This window comes from Hordeum vulgare, chromosome 5H (genome assembly GCF_904849725.1).
Source record: "Hordeum vulgare subsp. vulgare chromosome 5H, MorexV3_pseudomolecules_assembly, whole genome shotgun sequence".
NCBI classification, from domain to species: domain Eukaryota; kingdom Viridiplantae; phylum Streptophyta; class Magnoliopsida; order Poales; family Poaceae; genus Hordeum; species Hordeum vulgare.
In genome coordinates, this window is record NC_058522.1 from 120,081,332 (window position 1) to 120,102,479 (window position 21,148).

General features: G+C 47.7%; 1 protein-coding gene across 1 annotated transcript; it reads left to right on the forward strand.

The window, feature by feature from the left end:
* The first annotated feature begins 689 nt into the window (after positions 1-689).
* LOC123399604 lies at positions 690-1,140 on the forward strand. Its single transcript, XM_045094002.1, has one exon. It carries the CDS (start codon positions 747-749, stop codon positions 1,071-1,073), a length of 327 nt encoding a protein of 108 aa, XP_044949937.1. The 5' UTR covers positions 690-746; the 3' UTR covers positions 1,074-1,140.
* Positions 1,141-21,148: the final 20,008 nt, after the last annotated feature.

Genomic DNA, 21,148 nt, shown 5'->3' on the forward strand with positions numbered 1-21,148 from the left:
ATATTCTTTTGCATCGAGAAAGTTCATTCACATCATAAGATTCTGAGAATTCATTTGGCTTACTATACATCAGCCACAAGTTACGCCATGAGAGACGAGACCAATTGAGCTGAGAGAGAAACAATTTTTTCTAAGCTACTCATATTAGAGAGGAATCATCCTCTCGTACATACATATTACGACCATTCCCCTACAGCCCAGCCCATGTCATGTTATTCAAACACATAGAATACTAACAGGTAATTTCTGATCCTTTTATAGTTCGATGGGATTATGCATGCATAACCCAGGTCCTGTTGTTTTGTAACACATGCATGCATGCATGGTACCATCGAACAATCACTACTTATATTCGAATGGTTTTCAACAGAAAATTATTGGCGGTCCTCCATGATGCATTGCTATGTCAGAACTAGATCAGTAGAAATTTATTGTGTATGACCCAGTTTATGCAGTCCTCGTAACAATTACGTGTACCATCGAAAATAAAACTTTCTAGCCAATCAGTTAGCACCCATATGTGTTTGGGTAAAAATAAGGGGTAATGGGTACCGCGCACACAGATCGACATGCATGTCACTTACAACGTGTGGTTGTCCATGTATCTCTCATGGCCACACTTTCTTCTCCTAGGAATGCTATTTAACCGCACAATGGCTAGCACAGCATCCATAAACGATCATCTCCTCATCAACAACCTCCTTCTAAACCAGTCATACCCCGAGGAAGTAATCTCAAGGTCCAGAATGGCGGTGAATACTGGGAACACAATTGGTGTCGTTCTCCTCCTGGACGTGATGGTAGCGGCGGTATCAACACCAGTGGCAACTGCCGAAGAGTTCTGTTGGGACAAATGTATCAAGCGCTGCAAGGGAGAACTAGAGGTTTGCAGCCCAAAGTGCATTCATTTTTGCAACTATCAATCCGGAGCCATAGGATATGTTAAGTGGGCTGCCGATAAACTGAAGGAGGCCGCTGCTGCCCCGCCCAAAAAGGCTGTCCTCCTCAAGAATGAAGCTCAAACGTACTTAGAACGTGCCAATGCCCTCAACGAGAAAGCTGGGACACCGTGAGTGTGCACCCTTCCGTCTATAGGTGTCGCTGTTGTTATGGTGTCTAAAAATGTTTTGTTTATTTAAATTTTTGTGGTTGCATACCATTTTTTGTTTCTTTATTAAAGTAATATCTTTTGTATTATGATGACATGCTTCTTCCGGCGACTCAGTTTCTCTTGTCGACTTCACTTATGTATAATGATTTTCATTTGATTTGGCTATGTAATAATGAAGTTCCTTCGTATGGAAATGTTCCTTTTAATGCCCACAGTGCATATTCTCCTATTTTATCTCCATGCAATAAGGATTGGGATCTTTAGGATGTGTAAAACAATCCGTCTACATTCAAGACCAATAAGGCATGCATATTCTAGAGAAACATCCATGTAAGTGCTTGTGCATTTTTTAGAAAATGTTCATATATATGTAAAAGACTAACCTTGAAATTCACATGTTTTCTTAAAAAATCATGTAAGTGTTTTGCGCATTCTAAAAGAAGAAATGGAAAACACCAGGAAACGACATAAATTAGACGTTTTTCCTAGGAAATATATGTCGGAAAAGCCAACCATCCGAAATAACGATGGGCAAAAAAATATAAAAAATTGGCCATCTATAATTTCCCACAGCCACTGAGGCAATCGAACTTAGTCTTGTGATTGTGAAATTATCGATACAACTTTGTTGATTATTTGTTTGTTCCTCTTCAAGAAAATCATGTATTAGCAACATTTTTATGTCATCCATCCCTATCCTCTCATCTCTCTAGTACAAGACAAGGCTCCTAATTAAGGTGTAGGACTCCTTAGGGCTCCTCGTCCGTCCTTCACACCATGTATCATGTAAACGTACGACCGTCGTCGGGTGTTAACGTTGCTTTACCATCCTTGGAGTACATAAGGTAAAACACTATACTTCACCTTCTGGTCTAGGTGAGAAGGAGTTTGCATGGAAGAATAAGGCCTGACACCTACACTCGGAACCTACGGTTTCCTTGTCCACCATCTCCTTGGGCTTGGTGAGGCCATGGCCATGCCGATATCGCTAGTGTAGATAAGTCATAAATCCAAGTCCAAGTCACGAGGGTGCCAACAAGACATCAGCCACATCCTCAGCATCTACTTTTGCATCGTCGATGCCCCGGACACCATGTATACGGGTCACCTAATCTCAATCTCGTGTGCTTAATAAGTAAGTAATTACTAAGATAGTGTCCAGGAACCTTGAATTTTTTACAATTGCAAAAGTAAAAATTGTATTTTTTCAGCGACATTATCCATCTAGAAAGGCATCGCCAAACCACTAGCTCTAGCAATATAGCTAAGTCCTTCTTTTTTAATGCACTTCTTAGGAACTCCCCACAGTTTTCTAAAATTGGCATTGTTGTTTTTTCCCTTTTTTTTCTTACAAACCTGATGAAAAGGTAGGGGCATATGCATGTCATGTTGTAAGTCATGCATGTTGATCTGGTTACACGGTAGCCATTCCTCCTTGTTTTTACACAAGCACATATTGGTGACAAGTGATTGGCTAGAAAGATTTATTTTCCATGGTGCAAGTAAATGTTCCGGCTAAAATTCTACTCCCTCCATCCCTAAATATAAGACCTTTTAGAGGTTCCACTATGTAGTCATATTTTAAAATATAGATTCATTCATTTTGCTCCGTATCTAGTCTATAGTGAAATCTCTAAAAGGTCTTATATTTAGGAACGGAGGGAGCAATGATCTATTTATGACACAGCCATACATCATGGACGACCATCAGTATTTTTCTTTTGAAAATCATCTGAATACAAGTAGTGATTGTTTGATTGTATCTTGCATGCATGTGTTGCAAAACGGCATGACTTGGATTATACATGCACAATTCAATGGGACAATAAAGAGGCCAACAAAATATCTAGTAGTAATATATGTTTTTGAATAGCATGGCATAGGCTGGGCTATAGGGGAATGATCATAATACGTATGTACGGGGGGAGGATTCCTCTCTAATACCAGTAGCTTGAAAAATTTGTATCACTGTCAGATCAATAGGTCTCTTGTGCTTTGTGGCGTAACTTGTGGCTGAAGTTCAGTGAGCCAAATGAACTTACAACACTGTCTCATGTTAGTGAACCTTCTCTGCACGAAACAATATGATAGTATATAGCTATATGCTTCAAGTGTTTTGATTTTTATATTACCGCAACTCCGACCTATTGGGTCATTTTCAGCAGCCAACAATATGCTTCTTTAATCTCTGTTACCATGCACTATAAGAGTGCATGCCTATACCCGAAACGTTTTCTATGGGCATAAGCAAAATGTATCGTATAATTAAGTTATTTCCTCTTAGAGGTGTTACCCAAGGGATTTTGTATAAAATTTGATCTAAATATTCAAATGTTTCCTAATCCTAATCAAAAATCGTCAATTTCAAACAATTCATCCAAAACTTTGAAGAATTGTTTTTCTTTAGGCCGCAGTGCCACCGCCCCCTAGTTCTCACCACGACTTAACCAAATCGCATGTTGCCTCTACGTCTTCCCTTTGGGTCGTAGTGGCGTGAGGCACGCTCCCCACGACACACAAGCCACCGCTACAATGCCCCTCCGGGATGTAGTGCTGCGACACACGGTTCTCGCTGCCACCCGAGGTCTTTCTGCCGTCGCACCGACCTGCTCGCCGCCCCGAGGTCTTCCCCCCGTCACCCCAACCCGCGCGTTGTCACCTCGGGATGTAGTTCCCGATGCACGGTCCACTCCGCAGTGCCCTGCTCGTTGACTTCATGTGGTATGCACCTGTCAGATTTCGGCTCCGCAATACCGTAAGGATTCGAACATTGGGGCGTGCATGAAGATCTCTCCCTGCTTAGCCTCGCCTAACCCACTACTCGATGGAAACAACGAGGGACTCACTTGATGGCGACGGTTGCATAGAACACAATAGCTTACGGTAGCACATAACACAACAGTTTACCCAGTTTCGGGCACCTGCGAAGCGTAAAACCCCACTCCTGCTTTTGGTGGATTGCCTCTCGTGGAGGTGGTGGATGAATTGGTACAGTGCTCTCGATCCTCCGGAGGCCAAGTGGCTAGGTGTATTGCCCTACGGTTCGAATGAACTCTCCCCTACCAAGTGTTCTACCCACTCAATTTATAGCGGAGGCCCGGGTCCTCTACTCTCGTAGCTTCGACGGGAAGGGATCCCACTGTCGCCAATTTTGAAGGGGAACACGGGAACATGCTCCCCTTCCCAAAGGTGGTCATCGCCTGCAAAGTAACTGTCCGTGCTGCAGGGACTGTCCCGAGGATGACGTTTGCCCTACTGGCATGCGGCAATGGCTTCGTTGCACCATAAGGGAAACCTTTGGAAGATGCCTTTGGAACGCTTGTACGCTTCCGCCTCCTTCCGCTTCTGCTGATTGCCTGTCCTTTCCTGGCGTCACCCTTGACTCCTGAGGCCCGACCTTGCCTTGGAATATCCGCCACTCCGGAGGGGTCCTGAGGAGGCCCTTGCGGTTCTTGACGCTGCTCCTCCTTGTCAGGTTTGGCCCCTCACAAGGGCCATACCCTGAATGGTGCCGAGCCCGTTGGTTTATTCCAATGAGGTGGGCCCGCCTTGGGCAACACGCATGCACGTCTGGGTACCCCCATTCCCAGAACGCCGACAGTAACCCCTGGGCCCGCGGAGTGCTCGGGTTGGCTTCGGGGCGGAGCCTAGGGGGGCATCATGAGGCGCCCTTGGCCCTGAAATGCCTCTAGGCCAGGCCGGCACATGTCACGCGGCTGGTGTCGGGTACTCCGTGTTCTCTGTCTGTGCCCCCTTATTAGGTGCCTTGCTTGTACCTTCGGTGCGTCATTGCTTTCCTTCTTCCGTACTCGCCCTTCCTCTTTGGTCTCTGACTCCAACTGGCACCTCCCAGATCCAGCGCCGCGTAGTTCCTTGCCAGTTCAACAATGGCGCCCGCCAGCAAGAAAAAAACCAAAGGGGCATGGTCCGGCCCTGACTTCTCTGCTCCTGGACTGCACCCTCTTACAGGACACCAATCTCGTCCTCGTGCTTCCATGGACCACGACCGAGTCCAACGAGCATGGGCGAACCGTGATATGGCCTGGCGCCATAGAGGAGCGACTCACGTCCCGGGCGATATACCCCTTCTTCCTTCACGGTATTTACGTTGGGCTGGTGCCGCTTTTCTCCCAGTTCTAAACCGTTGTCTTGGACCACTATGGGATCCAAGCCCTTCATCTCCAGCCCAACTCCATCTTGCTTTTGTATGTCTTTGCTTTCAACTGTGAGGCTTTCGTGGGTGTGCAGCCTTCGGTTGCCCTCGTCCGCCACTTCTGCAGCTTGCGCCTGCATGACGGCGCTCATTTGTCGGCGTGTGTCTCCTTGATGGCAGCCTAGAGTGGCAACGTGCTCTTGAAGGTCGGGAAGAAGGTGGGTAACTTCACGCACCACTAGGTCCTTATGTGCCTTAACGATGCCAACCCTCGGTTGGAGGAGCCGAAGGAGTTGCTGGAGAAGACCTGCGCGTGGAGCTCGGCGAAGTTCTCCGTCCCTCGGGTTGTGCCCGTGCTGGAGCGCTTTTCCCGCAACATCAGCGCCAAGAGGATGACCGGAAAAATGATAGTGAAGGAGTTCCTGGCGCAACGCCTGGCGCCTCTCCACGCACACTCCAAGCCCCTGTGGGAGTATCGGGCTGGCGACGACGAGCTCCGGCTCCGGACCCGGAACCTCCCCATACAAGACCTGAGCAGGGTCATGGCGATCTTGCTGGGCGGTGACCCTGGCGACCTTCCCGAGGCCCTAGGTCCATTATACCATCGTGACGACCGGGCTGACCTGGTAGCTGCGATGCCTGTCTTCAACGAGTGGGGGCCTCCTCGCACATGGACAGTGCCTGCAGGGGCCCCGCATCGACCCTGCTTGCAATGCGGTCCGCGTGCGTGCTTGCTTCCCGGAGGCTCAGGGCTGAGCTGCTTAAATCCCGCAAGACCATGCTCGCCGCCCGGGAGGAAGAGATGTCCCAGGAGGAGAGCAGCCTCAGCATGAAGTAGGCGCGCTTGGAAGAGCAGGAGAACGAGGCCGCCTCGAGGAAGGCCCTCCTTGACGCCCACGAGAAAGCTCTCGCCGCGGCTGAGGAGGGGAAACCACCGAGCTGGCCTCCTTCCCTGACGTTGAGCTCAGGCTTCGCACGGCGCTCCGCTCCCTCTGCCGGGACGAGTTCGATGAACCTCTGGCCACCCCAGAGGATGTCTTTGCCACGCTCGTGAAGGGGCTCGTAACGGCGCTGGAGATTGCCGTCGTGCAGGTGGACAAGATCTTGGACATCGAGTGTCGCGACCTCTTCTTCGTGGCTGCGACTCGGGTCTTTAGCCACCTTCATCTTCGCGACGCCGAATTTGATCTAAGCTTCGTGATCGTGCGGAGGGGGTGAAGGGCCCTGTGGAGGCGTTGGTGAGGAGGTTCGCTCGCGTCGCAGCTCCTTCGTCTCCACGTGTCGTTGGAGCCGATGATGGGGAAGACGATGCCTCTGACGTCGACGACTAGCCCCCCGTGGAGGGGGCGACCGACGGCGGCTCCTCTTGATTTCTTGTCCCTGTTACTTTCCTGCAATGCACATCATGCCTCGCGGAGGCATTGAACTTATTTGCGTTTTTATGAACTTGGTCACGGTTTGTAATAATTGAATGCTTGAATGTTTTCCTCGCCTTGTGTCACACCCTGTTTTTACTACCACTTCTTTGTAATGCAAAATCTGAGCTTGTTAAAACTTTTTCAAAACTAATGATGTGAGTGCCATGATTGTAATTGTATGCTTGTGTGTTTGATCATGTGATGAAAATCCCCATTTCACAATACTGATTTATTTCCAAAAACCTTTACATGTCTCTGATTAAGGTAAAACCCTACTTTGAGTTGCACTACATGCCCTTGATGGTAAGAAGTGTTTCTACCCAAAGTTGGTGATCTGATTTTAACTTCATTTTAGTGCCTTAAAACTACAAAATAATTATTTTTAGAATTAGTTTCCTAATTAAATTGCATGTCCATTTCTGAGGCCAGAATTGGTATTCCTACATGGAAAAATACTTTTCTGCCTTAGAAAAATCTGATTAAATTTGCAGATGATTAGAAGGACATATATATTACATACATAAGATTTTAAACCTTATTTTATATTATAATTATTTGAATAAAAACCTGGAAGCCATTTCTGTCTGTTTTGACCTTTTGAATTATTTCCAAAGGAAATATTCTCAATAAACTCCTAGAAAATTCCAGTAGTATCCCTAAGCCATATTTGGTGTCCACATAAAGTTTCCCCTTGGTCCAAGGTGACTAAGGACCCCAAATAACCCCAAAACACCTTTTGTCCAGATTGAAGTTAGAGCAACTCTACATTGCAAAGTTTATCCAATGAAGCTGAAATTTTGCAGGAGTGCCTAATACCTCAAATGAGGGTTCCACACGAAAAATGGGATTTTTGGGATTTAGTTTGCCCACACTGTCTTTGGAAGGGACATATCTGGTCAAATTGAACTGTTTTCAAGTCTACAAAGCTAAACTTGTCCAATGGAGTTCAAACTTGGTGAAACCCCATGTTTTAGCACCAAACCCAAACTTGTTAAGTTGCAGCGCCAGTGGTGGGGTGCAACCCCCTCAAACCACTGTCGAGCACCTTCTGACAGATAGGGAAAAGTCACCTTAGCCACAGCTAAACCCAACCCCTTTGCTCCAAACTCAAATATTAGGTGGCCAGTATCCATATCTAACCCCAGTCAACTAGCCCCTCACTGGTTCAAAGTGGAAAGGCCAAAAACTCCAATTTAGGCTCCACCTCAAGGCTGACTGCACTAGCATTTCTTGTGTCCTTTGACAAGCCAAAGCTCCCACGAGACCCAAACGGCTAGCCACACTCCCAGCTAGTGCCAGGACATGCTAGACATGTCCAAAGTGCCTCAGAGCGGACCAGCATGCCGTGGCATGCCAAAACTATGCTCTGAGCGCGCTACAGTCAGCCACCAAGGTGGGGGCGACGCTCTCGGCCAGTTCCAGCCCCCCCCGAGGTGTCCAACCTCTTCCCAGACAACCCCTTTGCATTGAGCAACCCTCAAGGCCCCTCCTCCCCCGCATTAGAGCTCGTGATACGCGTGCCCGCGGCACCAGAACCGGCCAAGGTTGCGTGGCCACGGATGCTCTACTCCTCCCTCTCTCCCTCTGCAGTAGATGGTTCTGGAAGTCCAAAACAATGTCCTGAGACCCTGGTTTCAACCCCAGCCCCTCTCTGCACCCCCATGCACACCACGGTGAGTCACCGATGCTCCCGAATCAGCTCATCTTCGTGGGCCTATAATTAGCCATCCCCCTCGCTCCTGGACCCCTCAGATAGCCTCACCACGACCAATAGCACCTCCCTAGCCACCCCAGCAACGAGCAGAGCCCCGGTGCTCGAGATCGACCGAAGCCCCTCCGCCTCGGAGCTCCGATTGATCTCCAGCAACACGACGACTCCTGCGCCCCTCGACCCACCAAACTGATCCCCTCAACCCCAGGAAGCTTTCCCCCAACTCGCCCGACCATTTCCGTGTTTCTAGACACCTCCTCGACCACCTCCCGAAACTCCTCCTTCACGGCCTCCTCGTCGCCGGTGAACCCCTGCCTCTCCAACGTTGTTCCGACCACCAGTAGGTAGGCAACGTCATGGTAAACCCATTCCAGTCCTTGTTGGGGCCTGAGAGCATCTGCAGCCTCGCCGACATGCTCATCCTCCTCTCTGCCAGAGGTAGGAGACGACACCGACAGGTGTGCCCCACCTGTCGATGGCCCAACCTCCTCCCCAGCGCTGTCCACAGCCACTAAGCGCAGGGCCCCGCACGTTAGGTTCCAACCTGAGGGCGCGTGCGCCTGGGCACGCTGTCGGCTGGCCTTGGGCCAGCCCAACACCATGCCGAGCCAGGCCAGGGGCTTGGCCCATTTTTATTTATTTTTAAAAATCTGATTTCAAAGATTTTTATAAAAATATTTAGCCAGTGTAAAAATATAATTTTCCACTTTTATTCTTCTAAAAATATGTAGTATTTAATAATATGATTGCATGAATTTTCCTACAACTATTCTGTTTTACAATAATAAAAAGGACTAAATTGGAATAGTTTTGATTCTGTTTGGTTAATTTTAAAAATATTCCTTCAAGAGAATTTGAGGCAAATATTTCTCAAAATGACAGCTTAGATTTATCAGTAACAAAGAACTTTTTTTAAAATGACTTTTTGATATGTTTCTATGTGAGCTATTTCTTATTTATTGTTTTATCGACGATAGAAAATCCGTGTGACTGGGGAATCGGAGCGGAAGACCTCGAAGACCCCGGATACCTAGCTGACCAAGGCAAGCAACCCTTTGACCATGACTGAGCATATGTTACTTTGCGTGTTTAGATAGCAAGTATTTCCGTTGAATATGATCATAAGTGTCGGTAATCATTTGATATGATTTTAACGATGGCTCCCCCGGAGCACATGCATTGAGCTTGATCCTACCCTTGAGGGTCATGCTAATATGATATTGATAAGTAAAGTTAGAAGTAGTATTATCATGAGCATGTTGATGACATAAACGAAAGAGTTTATGAAAACCCCGTCGGGTGCCACTAATGCCCGAGGGTGATGATGAGTTAGGTGTCCACTTTTGGTGAAGTGGTGCACCGGGTACTTTGAGTGAGTATGATTTCGGAAATGGGATTAGATTTATGATGTGTCGACCGTCCCAACCTTACCAGTACGACCATGTTACCCCTTATGGGACGGGGCTATGTTAATTACTCTAGTCGTTGCTAGCAAAGAGACACATTACTAGTGGCAGGAGTGATGTGTGGTGACTCTCGTGATGGGGTCATGCCAGGTAGGACGACTATGCCATTTTTATGAGTTCTAGTCACACCATTGGTCCCCACATGGTTGGCACTGTCCAGAGTCGGTGCTCGTAAGACAGACAACATGTGGGCTGGGTACCAATCGAGTGGACCTCTTTGTGTAATATCGTCAGGGGAAAGGCATTGATCGGGTACTTACGTCAGGTATGTTATATACCGCGAGTCGTGGATGACACGGAAGTTTCCCGGATCTCGTGGGTCCAGCGTACTACCTCTGCAGAGTGTAAAACTATTCGAATAGCCGTGTCCACGGTCAAGGACAGTTGGGTAATCCTGCTTAAACTACGTCCAGCTGTTTCCGCATAAACCAAGTGTGTGTGTTGTGTTAAAAACGTGTTGTTATGAAAGTAATGATATGACCAAGTTTGGTGACTTGGCATATAGGGTGAGCACGGATGGCTCGTCCCTCGACTGATATATTGATATTTGCAACCTATTCTTCAAAAGTAATTCTTTAACTTGATGCATATTCATGATCATTCCACCCCGATGAAATCCACCAAAGATGCATGATATTGTTATCCTTCACTTTCATTGTTCGTAACATGGGCTGTTTGGGAGTACATTCAAAGTACTCATTGGCTTGCCACTGGTTATGTTATTGTCCAGACATGGAGGGACCAGAGTTTGGAGCAGAGTACGTCTTCAGAGATGCCCCTGCGAACTAGGATGCTTCAGAGTCAGAATGCCTGTCGGTGTAGGCTTGATGGCATGGGCACCCGCTTAGCCCCTATGATTTCTGCTACTAGTTGTATCATAATGATTTGGACTTAGGCCCTGCCTTGTGAACTTGACCATTCGGTCATGTGTTGTAATAATCGATACTTGGAGACTCTTTTATTTGGTATCTCTGTTCGATGAGCATTGATCTTTGGGATAACTGAGCACGGCGATCTTGACCCGTAAGTCGGGGTCCCCACAGAGCTGGTATCAGAGCCATCCTGACTATAGGGAGCCTTAGGTAGCATGGATGAAAGCCGAGATGACTAGTGCACATAGACCTTAACGTGAGATTCTGCACCCACTAAAAACTTTCTAACTCTCTCCTCTACATCTTGTAGATGGCCGCCGTACCTGAGATGCTTCTGGAGACAGGCTTTCCTCTTTTTTTGAGTGATAGCCTCGAGAAGTGTCAAGCACGCCGCACGCCCATCTTCCTCTACCACGAGCACTGGGTCAACGCCGACACTAACGAATATCACGTGGACATGATAGTGAAGGCTAATGACTCCCCGACTAGTTGGTTCTTTGAAGGTCCACAGATGGAAGATCTAATGTTGGCAGTGGAGACCGCAGCACGAGAGGGGCTCGTGCGACTCCGCGACATCCTTCCCGAGATGGCTGTTGAGCCATCTACTCGTCACCTAACTTTTGTTAAGGATGGGGTAGACGGGAGTTGGACACTCAACCCATCTTCCAAGGACGGGATGCCACTGACGTTTCAGACCTACTTTAGTCTCTCCTCCGACACTTTGACACACCTTTTGATCAAGGAGTCAACTAGGATCCGCCAAGAGCGGCACCAAGTCAAGGATCTGCTTCGCACGGAGAAGATGAAGAACCGCATGGTGAAGAAGGAAGGAGCACCCAAAGGACCACCAGGTTTTGCTTTCCGAGGAGGAATACCACCGCTTCAGGCCACTCCTCTACAGAGTCATCACTTGACTGTGGAAGAGTACACCGAACTCTTCGCTACCTCGCCAACCAAGAGACACCGTGATGGTGCGCTTCCTTCTACTACTCCTTCAAAGAAGGGAATCACTCATGAAGATGAAGATGAAGATGAAGGTGAAGACGAAGATCTCGCAAAACCCGCTCATGAGACCGCGCAGTCGGCCGCTTAGCTTTAGCAGCATAGGCAATTAGGATGTACCCCCGAGCGTATGAGTTCCTGTATCGGTTTGTATGAACCATGAGTATTGTGTAAGCCTGTTGGGTGCAAGTCGCATTCTGGCTTAGGCAGCTTGTGAGCGACTACATCGCTTGTTTTTAATATAATGTAGTAGCTCTTTTCAAAACCATTGGCTTAAATTTTTTACACTAGCACAACACCAGACCCCCTCTTTACTAGAGCATCATCCCTTATGATTTCAGCCAGTTTGGCAAATTGACCTCTCTACTCCCAAGACAGGATGGTGAATGCAACTCGCAACAGCACCTTCGGCAACCCCGGCTCTGCCTCTTCAGGTCAGCAGCAGGGAACCGTAGGGGAAGCTCAAGCTGGAGATCACCACGAGCAGCAAGACGATGTTCCGCCGCCGCCGCCTCCTCCTAAAAGCTTGATCATGGATCAGTCCCTTCAAGCTCTTCGAGAGGAGCGTCAAGCCAACAATGCCGCTATTCAGCAGCTGGCTCAAACCTTGGTGAACAACCCACCGCAGAACGGGAATGGCAATGGTCTCTCAACTCCCTATGAGTTCATGCGAACTACACCACCCATATTCACGGAGACGACTGAACCATTGGATGCCGATGACTTGATCTGTACTATCAAAGACCTCCTCGTGCTGGTCAAGTGCACTGATGATCGTGAGAAAGTTCTCTATGCTTCTCACTGTCTCGGAGGCACAGCCAGAGCTTGGTGGGATGGATTTCAGATCATGCGAGCAGGGCAAGTAATCACTTGGGCTGTGTTCAAAGATGGATTCCGCGCTGCTCACATTCCTCCTGGAATGATGACCATTAAGAAGCGGGAATTTCGAGCCTTAAGGCAAGGCACTGGATACGTCAAGGAATATTTGCAGAAGTTCAACCTCCTGTAAAGAATCGCGCCTGAGGACGTCAACACTGAAGCCGCCAAAGTGGAACGCTTTATGGAACGACTAAAACAGCACTCCACTATCAGCTGGTTGTTTGCGAATGCCAGACCTTCAACAATCTAGTTAATAAGGCCCTTATGTTGGAAGACAAGCGTCGTGCCATGGACGACACCCGTAATCACAAGCTAATGGGTAGTGGAGGACCAGGTAACACGAAGCCACGAACATGGCAGCCAGCTCTAGCAAGACCCAACTATTAGCAGCAGTACAAATATCCAACATTTTGCCAGAACTACCAGCCTCAGCAGCAAGTCAACACCAAGCGAGCAAGCAATCCGTCGAACAACGGTGGAATCAAGACCAATCTTCCAGTGCAAGTTACCTGTTTCGGATGTGGACAAACATGGCACTATTCCAGGCAGTGCCCCAACAAGAAACCCGATGCTCAGCGCCCCAATGCGCAAAATCCAGGCCAAGGAGCACCAGACAGGAATCACGCTCCCCGCAATCAGCAGTATCACATCAAGCGATGGATTAATCATATTTCCGCGGAAGAGGCACAAGAAGACCCGGACTGCATTCTGGGTACGTTCCTCGTCAACTCTACCCCAGCAACAGTATTGTTTGATTGTGGTGCTTTGCATTCTTTTGTTACGCAAAAGTTTGCGGAAAAATGTGGTATAGAACCTACCTTTCTTCATGGGCATATGGCAATTCAAACCCCCGGAGTAGTTTTGAGGACCAATCTAGGGTGTAGGAAGATCGGGATAGTTATCAATGGGACGAGCTTCTCAGCTGATCTCATTGTGCTTAAGTCGCAAGGCCTAGAAGTAATTCTCGGCATGGATTGGTTGGTCAAGCATCATAGTATCTTGGACTGTGCTAACTGGGCCATTACCATGACAAGTGACCAAGTTGTCAAAGTCAAGTATGTCTCTGAGCCAGTACCCGCTCAAGTACCACGGGTTAACAGCCTGTCAGAGGAAGAACTCGATCGAGTGCCAATAGTGTGTGAATAATCAGACATCTTTCCTGATGAGCTACCAGGGATGCCTCCTGACTGAGACATCGACTTCATCAATGAACTCATGCCCGGATCAAGGCCTATCTATAAGAAGCCTTACAGGATGGGATCCGAAGAGCTAGCGAAGTTGAAGAAGCAACTGGATGAGCAACTCAGGAAAGGATTTATTCGTCCAAGTGCGTGACCTTGGGGATCACCTGTTCTTTTCGTGTCGAAGAAGGATGGGACTATCCGACTCTGCGTCGATTACCGTTCTCTCAATGAGGTCACAATTAAGAACAAGTTCCCACTCCCCAACATTGAATACTTATTCAATCAGCTAAATGGAGCTAAGGTATTCTCCAAGATCGACCTCCGATCTGGATATTACCAACTGAAGATCCGACCTGAGGACATACCCAAGACTGCGTTCATGACCCGGAACGGTCTGTATGAATGCACTGTCATGTGTTTTGGGTTGACTAATGCCCCAACTTACTTCGTGTACCTCATGAATAAGGTCTTCATGGAATACGTGGACAAGTTTGTCGTCGTATTCATTGATGACATATTAATCTTTTCCATGTCCGAAGAAGAGCATGAGAAACACTTAAGGTTAGTATTGGTGAAGCTTCGAGAGCACCAACTTTATGCCAAGTTCAGCAAATGCCAATTTTGGTTGAACGAAGTTGGATTCTTGGGCCATACGATGAAATCAAGTGGATTGGCAGTTGATCCCTCCAAGATTACTACGGTAACCAACTGTGAATCGCCAATTGATGTGAAGGAAGTCAGGAGCTTCCTCGGACTCGTGGGATATTACCGCAAGTTCGTAGAAGGATTCTCCCGCATCGCTCGACCCATGACTCAGCTCTTGAAGAAAGTCAAGACGTTCGAATGGACGCTAGAGTGTGAATCCAGCTTCCAAGAATAGAAGAAGAGATTAACCACCGCCCCGGTATTGGCCACTCCAGATATCAGCAAGGAGTTTGTGATATATTGTGATGCCTCGAGGACCGGACTCAGTGGGGTTATAATGCAGGATGGCAGAGTCGTGTTGTATCTGTCACGACAACTGCGCCCGCATGAGGAGAACTATGCCACCCATGATCTCGAGTTGGCAGTTGGAGTGCATACCCTGAAAACATGGCGACATTACCTTCTGGGGAAGCGATGTGAAATATACACTGACCACAAAAGTCTGAAGTATATCTTCACTCAAAGGGAATTGAATATGAGGCAACGAAGATGGTTGGAGTTAATCAAAGACTACAACCTCAGCATTCAATATCACCCCGGTAAGGCCAATGTAGTGGCCAATGCCTTAAGCCGAAAGACCAACATCTTGAACGTCATGCTAAAGGAAAGGCAACCCGCCTTATATGAAGAATTGGAGAACTTCGGGTTGGAATTAGTAGAATCAAGATTCCTAGATAACCTCGAAGTCAAACCAACGCTGGTGGATGACATCAAGGAGGCCTAGAAGGGTCATAAGAGAATTGAAGGCATCAGGAAGAAGATTCAAGAAGGCAAGGCCCCAGGATTCTCGGTGGATGAACAAGGAGTAGTGTGGTTTGGGCAACGTTTATGTGTACCCAACAAGGCTAAACTCAAGGATTTGATCCTATAGGAAGCACATGATACACCCTACTCTATTCACCCTGGTGGTACCAAGATGTATCATGATCTCCGAGAAAGATTCTGGTGGCATGGCATGAAGAGGGAAATAGCGTCCTATGTTTCCAAGTGCGACGTGTGCCAACAAGTCAAGGCTGAGCATCAGCGACCTGCAGGACTGCTACAACCTCTCAAAGTGCCAGAATGGAAGTGGGACAATATAGGCATGGACTTTGTTACCGGCTTACCAAGGTCTAGGAGAGGCCATGACTCTATATGGGTTACTGTCGACCATTTGACCAAAGTGGCCCATTTCATTCCTGTCAACACCACATATGATGGGAACAAGTTGGCTAGTCTCTATATTGAGTGTATTGTAAGCCTTCATGGAGTTCCCAAGGAGATTGTAGCTGACCGAGGCACGCAGTTCACCTCAAGATTTTGGAAAAAGTTCCAAGAAGCCATCAGAACCAAGCTCTCTTTGAGCACCGCTTTCCACCCACAAACGGGTGGACAAACGGAAAGAGTGAATCAGATACTCGAAGGTATGCTCAGCGCATGAGTCTTGGCGCATGGAGCCAAATGGGAAGAGTGTCTTCCGTTCGCTGAGTTTTCATACAACAACGGCTACCAGTCCAGTCTCCAAATGGCCCCGTTCGAAGTGTTGTACAGACCAAAGTGCCGCACACCGCTCAATTGGTCCGAAACCGGAGGAGGATTGATTTTCGGGCCGGAAGTTTTGCATAAGGAAGAAGAGAAGGTGCAACTGGTCTGAGAGAATCTAAAAGCAACCAAGTCACGACAAAATAGTTATGTGGATTCTCGCCGCAGGGATGTGGAGTTCATTCCCCGAGACCTGGTGTACCTCCGTGTCACACCTCTCAAGGGAACAAGTGTTTCCACATTAAAGGGAAACTCGCTCCAAGGTTCATTGGACCTTTTAAGATCACGGCAAGGCGTGGAGAAGTTGCTTATCAGTTGGAGCTACCTCCGGAACTTTTGGGTGTAAACAACATCTTCCACGTGTCACAACTTCGGAAGTGTCTTCAAGCGCCAAATCGTCCTGATCTTTAGAAGGACATTGAACACCAGGCCATTGACCTTCAGCCTGATCTCACCTACCACGAGAAGTCGGTCCGCATTTTGGATGAAGTTGAGCGTTGCACCAGAAGCCGCACCATCAAGTATTTCAAGGTTCAGTGGAGCAACCACACCGAAGCCGAAGCAACATGGGAGCGTGAAGACTATCTCCGATCTAAGTTTCCCGACATTTTTAGCACCTAGCTTAGGAATCTCGGCGGCGAGATTCTTGTAAGGGGGATAGGTCTGTCACACCTTGTTTTTACTACCACTTTTGCATAATGCAAAAATCTGATCTTCTTAAAACTTTTTCAAAACTAATGATGTGAGGGCCATGATTGTCATTGTATGCTTGTGTGTTTTATCATGTGATGAAAAACCCCATTTCAGAATATCGATTTGTTTCCAAAAACCTTTACATGTTTCTGATTAAGGTAAAACCCTACTTTGTGTTGCACTACATGCCTTTGATGGCAAGAGGTGTTTCTACCCAAAGTTGGTGATCTGATTTTAACTTCATTTTACTGCCTTAAAACCACAAAATAATTATTTTTAGAATTATTTTCCTAATTAAATTGCATGTACATTTGTGAGGCCAGAATTGCTATTCATACTTCGAATAATACTTTTCTGCCTTAGAAAAATCTTATTAAATTTGGAGATGATCACATGGACATATATTTCCATATATATTATAATTATTTGAATAAAACCCTGGAAGCCATTTCTATCTATTTTGACCTTTTGAAATATTTCCAAAGGAAATATTCTCAATAAAATCCTAGAAAATTCCAGTAGTATCCCTAAGCCATATTTGTTGTCCACATAAAGTTTCACCTTGGTCCAGATAACCCCAAAACCCCTTGTGTCTAGATTGAAGTTAGAGCAACTCGACATGGACAGGTTTATCCAATGATGTTGAAACTTTGCAGCAGTGCCAAATACATCGAATGAGGGTTCCACACCAAAACTGGGATTTGTGGGACTTAGTTTGCCCACACTCTCTTTGGAAGGGACAGATCTGGTCAAATTGAAGTGTTTTCAAGTTTGCAAAGCTAAACTTGTCCAATGGAGCTCAAAATTGGTGAAACCCCGTGTTTTAGCACCAAACCCAAACCTGTTAAGTTGCAGCACCAGTGGTCAGGTGCAACCCCCTCAAACCACTGTCGAGCACCTTCTGACAAATAGGGAAAAGCCACCTAAACCACAGCTAAACCCAACCCCTTTGCTCCAAACTCATAGATTAGGTGGCCAGTATCCATATCTAACACTAGTCAACTAGCCCCTCACTGGTTCAAAGTGGAAAGGCCAAAATCTCCAATTTAGGCTTCACCTCAAGGCTGACAGCACTAGCATTTCTTGTCTCCATTGACCAGCGGAAGCTCCCACGAGACCCAAATGGCTAGCCAAACTCCCAGCCAGTGCCAGGACATGCTAGACACATCCAAAGTGCCTCAGAGCGCACCAGCATGGTGTGGCATGTCAACACTGCGCTCTGGGCATGCTACAGGAGGCCACCAAGGTGGGGGCGACGCTCTCGGCCAGTTCCAGCCTCCCACGAGGTGCCCAACCTCTTCCCCGACAACCCCTCTCCGTCGAGCAACCCTCAGGGCTCCTCCTCCCCCGCATTAGAGCTCATGCGACGCGTGCCTGCACACACCAGAACCAGCCAAGGTTGCGCGACCACGGATGCTCGACTCCTCCCTCTCTCCCTCTGAAGCAGATGGTTGTGGCAGTCCAAAACCATGTCCTGAGACCGTGGTTTCAACCCCAGCCCCTCTCTGTACCCCCATGCGCGCCATGGTGAGTCACCGGCGCTCCCGAATTGGTTCACCGTCGCGGGCCTATAAATATCCCCCCTCACTCCCGCACCCCTCAGATAGCTTCACCACGACCACTAGCACCTCCCTAGCCACCCTAGCAAACTAGCACAACCCCGGTGCTCGAGATGGATCGAGGCCCCTCCGCCTTGGAGCTCCGGTCGATCTCCGGCTACACGACGGCTCCTGCGCCCCTCGACCCACCAAACTGATCCCCTCAACCCAAGGAAGCGTTCCCCCAACTCGCCCGAGCATTTCTGTGTCTCTAGCCACCTCCTCGACCACCTCCCAAAACTCCTCCGCCACGGCCTCCTCGTCCCTGGTGAACTCCTACCTGTCTGATGTTGTTCCGACCACCAGTAGGTAGGCGACGTCATGGCGAAACCATTACAGTCCTTGTTGGGGCCTGAGACCGTCGGCAGCCTCGCCGGCGTGCTCCTCTTCCTCTCTGGCCAAACGTAGGAGAGGACCCCGATAGGTGTGCCTCACCTCTCGGTGGCCCAGTGTCCTCCCCCACGCTGTCCACAGCCACTGACCACAGGGCCCCGCACGTCAGGTTCAAACCTGACGGTGCGAGCACCTGGGCAGGCTGTCGGCTGGCCTGGGGCCAGCCCAGCTCCAGGACTAGCCAGGCCAGGGGCTTAGCCCATTTTTCTTTATTTTCAAAAATCTGATTTCAAAGATTTTTATAAAAATATTTAACGAGTGTAAAAATATAATATTTCAACTATTATTGTTCTAAAAATATGTAGTATTTAATAATATGATTGGATGATTTTTTCTACAACTATTCTGTTTTACAATAATAAAAAGGACTAAATTGGAATAGTTTTGCTTTTGTTTTGTTAATTTTAAAAACGTTCCTTCAAGAGAATTCGAGGCAAATATTTTTCAAAATGACAACTTAGATTAATCAGTAATAAATAACATTTTTTTAAATGACTTTGTGATCTGTTTCTATATGAGCTATTTCTTATTTATTGTTTTATCGATGATAGAAAATCCATGTGACGAGGGAATCGGAGCGGAAGACCTCGAAGACCCTGGATACCTAGCTGACCAAGGCAAGCATCCCTTTGACCATGACTTAGCATATGTTACTTTGCATGTTAAGATAGCAAGTATTTTTTGGAATTATGCACTAGAGGCAATAATAAATGTAGTTATTATTATAATTCCTGTATCAAGATAATAGTTTATTATCCATGCTATAATTGTATTGAATGAAGACTCATTTACATGTGTGGATACATAGACGAAACACCGTCCCTAGCATGCCTCTAGTTGGCTAGCCAGTTGATCAATGATACTCAGTGTCTTCTGATTATGAACAAGGTGTTGTTGCTTGATAACTGGGTCACGTCATTGGGAGAATCACGTGATGGACTAGACCCAAACTAATAGAAGTAGCATGTTGATCGTGTCATTTTGTTGCTACTGTTTTCTGCGTGTCAAGTATTTATTCCTATGACCATGAGATCATATAACTCACTGACACCGGAGGAATGCTTTGCGTGTATCAAACGTCGCAACGTAACTGGGTGACTATAAAGATGCTCTACAGGTGTCTCCGAAGGTGTTAGTTGAGTTAGTATGGATCAAGACTGGGATTTGTCACTCCGTGTGACGGAGAGGTATCTCGGGGCCCACTCGGTAATACAACATCACACACAAGCCTTGCAAGAAATGTAACTTAGTGTAAGTTGCGGGATCTTGTATTACGGAACGAGTAAAGAGACTTGCCGGTAAACGAGATTGAAATAGGTATGCGGATACTGACGATCGAATCTCGGGCAAGTAACATACCGAAGGACAAAGGGAATGACATACGGGATTATACGAATCCTTGGCACTGAGGTTCAAACGATAAGATCTTCGTAGAATATGTAGGATCCAATATGGGCATCCAGGTCCCGCTATTGGATATTGACCGAGGAGTCTCTCGGGTCATGTCTACATAGTTCTCGAACCCGCAGGGTCTGCACACTTAAGGTTCGACGTTGTTTTATGCGTATTTGAGTTATATGGTTGGTTACCGAATGTTGTCCGGAGTCCCGGATGAGATCACGGACGTCACGAGGGTTTCCGGAATGGTCCAGAAATGAAGATTGATATTTAGGATGACCTCATTTGATTACCGGAAGGTTTTTGGAGTTACCGGGAATGTACCGGGAATGACGAATGGGTTCCGGGAGTTCACCGGGGGGGGGGGGGGGCAACCCACCTCGGGGAAGCCCATAGGCATTTGGGGAGCCACACCAGCCCTTAGTGGGCTGGTGGGACAGCCCACAAGTGCCCAATGCGCCAAGAGAAGAAAAATCAAGAGGAAAAAAAAGGGAAGGAGGTGGGAAGGGAGGGGGACTCCTCCCACCAAACCAAGTCCAACTCGGTTTGGGGGGGGGAGTCCTCCCCCCCTTGGCTCGGCCGACTCCTTGGGGGGTCCTTGGACCCCAAGGCAAGGCCCCCCTCCCTCCTCCTATATATATGGATCTTTTAGGGAAGATTTGAGACGACTTTCTCACGGCTGCCCGACCACATACCTCCACGGTTTTTCCTCTAGATCGCGTTTCTGCGAAGCTCGGGCGGAGCCCTGCTGAGACAAGGTCATCACCAACCTCCGGAGCGCCGTCACGCTGCCGGAGAACTCTTCTACCTCTCCGTCTCACTTGCTGGATCAAGAAGGCCGAGATCATCGTCGAGCTGTACGTGTGTTGAACGCGGAGGTGCCGTCCGTTCGGTACTAGATCGTGGGACTGATCGCGGGATTGTTCGCGGGGCGGATCGAGGGACGTGAGGACGTTCCACTACATCAACCGCATTCTCTAACGCTTCTCCTCTACGATCTACAAGGGTACGTAGATCACCCATCCCCTCTCGTAGATGGACATC